This window comes from Austrofundulus limnaeus, unplaced genomic scaffold, assembly GCF_001266775.1.
Source record: "Austrofundulus limnaeus strain Quisiro unplaced genomic scaffold, Austrofundulus_limnaeus-1.0 Scaffold183, whole genome shotgun sequence".
Taxonomy (NCBI): domain Eukaryota; kingdom Metazoa; phylum Chordata; class Actinopteri; order Cyprinodontiformes; family Rivulidae; genus Austrofundulus; species Austrofundulus limnaeus.
This window is the reverse complement of record NW_013952585.1, coordinates 1,012,470-1,016,017: the sequence shown is the minus strand read 5'-3', so window position 1 is coordinate 1,016,017 and position 3,548 is coordinate 1,012,470. Positions and strand designations below refer to the sequence as shown.

The 3,548-nt window shown below is 43.8% G+C and overlaps 1 protein-coding gene and 2 non-coding genes across 4 annotated transcripts in view; 1 reads left to right on the top strand and 2 right to left on the bottom strand.

The window, feature by feature from the left end:
* Window positions 1-461: 461 nt before the first annotated feature.
* On the bottom strand, window positions 462-534 carry trnak-uuu (transfer RNA lysine (anticodon UUU)). The gene has a single exon. It is a non-coding gene; the product is annotated as a tRNA-Lys (tRNA).
* Window positions 535-1,153: 619 nt separating this feature from the next.
* On the bottom strand, window positions 1,154-1,226 carry trnat-ugu (transfer RNA threonine (anticodon UGU)). The gene has a single exon. It is a non-coding gene; the product is annotated as a tRNA-Thr (tRNA).
* Window positions 1,227-1,700: 474 nt separating this feature from the next.
* Window positions 1,701-3,548, top strand: part of dtx4b (deltex 4, E3 ubiquitin ligase b) — a 27,996-nt gene continuing 26,148 nt past the window's right edge. Inside the window, exons 1-3 of one of the 2 annotated variants that reach the window (XM_014018127.1) lie at window positions 1,701-1,964; window positions 2,201-2,482; window positions 2,721-2,947. In XM_014018127.1, coding sequence (XP_013873581.1) covers window positions 2,481-2,482; window positions 2,721-2,947 — 229 coding nt within the window. In that variant the 5' untranslated portion in view covers window positions 1,701-1,964; window positions 2,201-2,480. The remainder of the gene's footprint in view (window positions 1,965-2,200; window positions 2,483-2,720; window positions 2,948-3,548) is intronic. The other variant, XM_014018125.1, reaches the window with a different exon arrangement.

The window sequence follows — 3,548 nt, the reverse complement described above, 5'->3', positions numbered from 1 at the left end:
GACCCCTGGTTTACAGAATATGTTTTTAAATCACTTTAATCCAAACAAACAAACTTGAAACTTGATACAACCACGATTAAAGTAAGTACTAAATAATTTTAAACATTTGAATTATCTAAATAAATGAGTTAAACCGATTAGAAGTACCGCAGCCGACGGAACAGCCTGCAGCAGCGGGAGGCGGGGCTTTGAGAGAAACCGGAACTAACTCTGACCTCTGATTGGACGAAATGTTGAATTTGGAACAAATCAAATCCTCTCATTGGCTGWGTGCTTTCGAGGTTAGCGCGAGCCGGAAGAAAACCCATAGATGGACACAAGCAGCACCGTCCATTGGACCGGAAACTGCGCTTAGGACAGAGAAGAATGATGTGTGATAATAAGCTCTTCTTTTGTAAAGTCTTTCTGGGTTCAGAGACATTATTTAATTTATACAAAACCGGTAAAAAGAAAAGGACGTTCGCCCGAACAGGGACTTGAACCCTGGACCCTCAGATTAAAAGTCTGATGCTCTACCGACTGAGCTATCCGGGCTCTGCAGGTATGAACATATATGTACTGTCCTCAATCTTTTACTGTATTTCACCTGTAATCTACTACAGGTCCTTATTTTTGTTCTGTACAATAGTCCAAAACCATTCATTCATTCATTCATTCATTCATTCATTCATTCATTCATTCATTCATTCATTCATTCATTCATTTCACCCACAGCTGTCTCTTCACTTAATTTCCTTCTGCACAGAAACCAGGATCCCCTTAAAGTAAATGTGACTGATATTTTTTATTCCACAAACAGAATTAAAATTATCTGAACAAGTTTTAACTTAAAGTATTTTATATCCACAATTATTATTCTGATTCTTTTAATTTGATCCGTGTTTTTTTATTGTTACTATCTTTAATTCTATTATTATTGCTACAGTTGATAATGTCACAATATAATGTTTCTGTGGATTGATGTACCTGCTGCTGCAGTGACACCTGAACTTCCCCACGCGACACAATAAAGACTGTTTCTATTCTATTCTATTCTATTCTATTCTATTCTATTCTATTCTATTCTATTCTATTCTATCACAGAGCCAAAAATACTACACAGTTGTAGTTTCTACTCTATTCAATCAGAGAGGTCAAAAATAAAAAGCTGTATAGGCCCCAGCGAGATTTGAACTCGCGACCCCTGGTTTACAAGACCAGTGCTCTAACCCCTGAGCTATGGAGCCCATGTTATCGTGCTATGTGACATTATTCCCACAAATCCTTAAAAATACCTCACAATGTGGTGAAATATTGAGTGATATATTGTTTATTACACTGTGGTTTTAAATTAATGATAATAAATAAATAAAGAAACTTATAAAACCAATTTTAAAACATTTAAGTTCCAAYTGCGTGCTAAGCCTCAGACGTCCACCAGGGGGCAGCAGTGCGTCACTCTTCAGGCGCTGTGCGGCAATCAGCGCAATAATCAATGGGACAATATGTTTTTAATCCAGTTACTCGTTTTATTTTTTTAATGATTGAGAAACTGGTTTACAGTAAGTCAGAAGTTTTGCAAAGTGGCAAATAAATCCCTGAAAAATGAATATAACTGGTTGGTTTTGTCGCTCGGTTTGTCTGTGGGTGGATTTCTAGGCGTGGTGAGGGGCAGGTTTGGGGCTGTTGCCCCTCTTCAGGTCCAGGGTTTGTTTGCTAAGACAAAGTGAACATGGACGCGACAGGACAGCGCTTATCTTCTAATCCACAGGGATTATTTCTCTCTAATTGATTGTGTTTTTCATATAATTAAAAAAGAAGGGTTTGTCTGTGTGTGTGTGTGTTGGGGGTAGAACAGGGGGCACGGAGCCATGGTGGAACCGGAGGGGTGAGATCTAATCCCGGATCCAGTTCATGAAGGAGTTGGTTAAAGTTTGTTCCAGAAGTCTTGGACTGGGAGGCGGGACGCAKAAGTCCCATAACAGGTGAGTGGCTCATTAACAGCTCGTTCAGGTGATTAAAAACCGGCCCGGTTCTTGTTTACCTCCCTCCTCTGGGGTTGTCTCCCCCCTCCCTCCTCCCCCGGCGGGTTCCGGACCGGTTCAACCTGTKTTTGAAACGGGTTACAGGAATCTGTAAAACATTTCTGTTTGCTGCGCCCCAAACTGCCCCGGTGGAGGGCGTTATTTTTATTTTGTTTTATTTAATTTACTTAAATCAGACCGGTTGTTGGTGCGCTCGGACCCGGCTGAGCAGCTTGACGGCAGCGCGGAGGTTTCCTCTCAAGAGAGGGGAAAAAAGGCTGACTTTTAACGACTTGTCTCCGGAGACCGAGCGGGAAGACACGGAGCACCAGGCCGGCTGTTGGACCGTCGCATCGCGGTGGGAAAGCGGCTGTAGCAGAGCGGGGSACCGTGGTTTCCTTCGCCCGGCGGCCATGCGAGGAGCTCGGGTCTTTGTGGAGGAATGTGCCGCCTGCCCCCGGCGTTAGCTGCGGCTCCATGTAAGCGGGGCTTTGTGTTAGCTTTACGCTCCAGTCGGCCTTTTATCAAACCAGGAGCTTAAAGCTTAAATATATAATATTAAAACTGATAAAMGGGAATAAATGTGTTCTCCAGCCGTGTGCGGCTAGCCTCCTGCTTCCAGGCGGTGTTTAGGACAACCAACCCCGCTTCTSGCTTCATCTTCCAGGCTCCAGTGTCCCCCCGGTGGGGTCTTAAATGTTTATTTTTCCTCTCCAGGGCCACCAGTAACAACATGCTCCTGGCCTCCGCCGTGGTGGTGTGGGAATGGCTGAACGAACACGGCCGGTGGCGGCCTTACAGCCCCGCCGTCTCCCACCAGATAGAGGCGGCCATCCGGAGCAGCGACCCCCGCGGAGGGAGCGTGGTCCTCGGCCAGGTCGACAGCAGGCTCTCGCCCTACATCATAGACCTCCAGTCCATGCACCAGTTCCGGCAGGACACAGGTGAGGACCGGTGCTGCACGTGAAGCTCCGTCAGATGAATAAAACCTGACTTTATTCCTGTTTTTAATCATAAATTAAACATTTGATCCAATCACAGCTGAAGAAACATTCTTTAGTTAGTGAAGCTGCAAGAAGTTTGTTTTTAARCTGCTGTGATTCTGACAGCTGAAAGTACTGAAACTGGTGTTAAAGCTAACAAAGAGCTAACTAGAAGTTAAAAGAAGCTGAACATTAGCTGTTGGCTAAAAGAGGCTAAGCACTAGCTGAAAGAAGCTGAACTCTACCTTGAAGGTAAAAGAAGCTAAACACTAGCTTGGAAGCTGAAAAGCTGAAGATTAACTTAAAGTGAACACTAGCTGGAAGCTAAATATGCTGAAAAGTATCTGTAAGCTGAATATTAGCTGAAAGCTAAGAAGAGCTGAACTCTGGCTGAATGCTAAAGAAGCTGAACACAGTAGCTAGAAGATGAATTCTAGCCTGAAGCTGAAAGAAGCTGAACTCTACCTTGAAGCTAAAAGAAGCTAAACACTAGCTAGAAGCTAAAAGAAGCTAAACACTAGCTAGAAGCTAAAAGAAGCTAAACACTAGCTAGAAGCTAAAA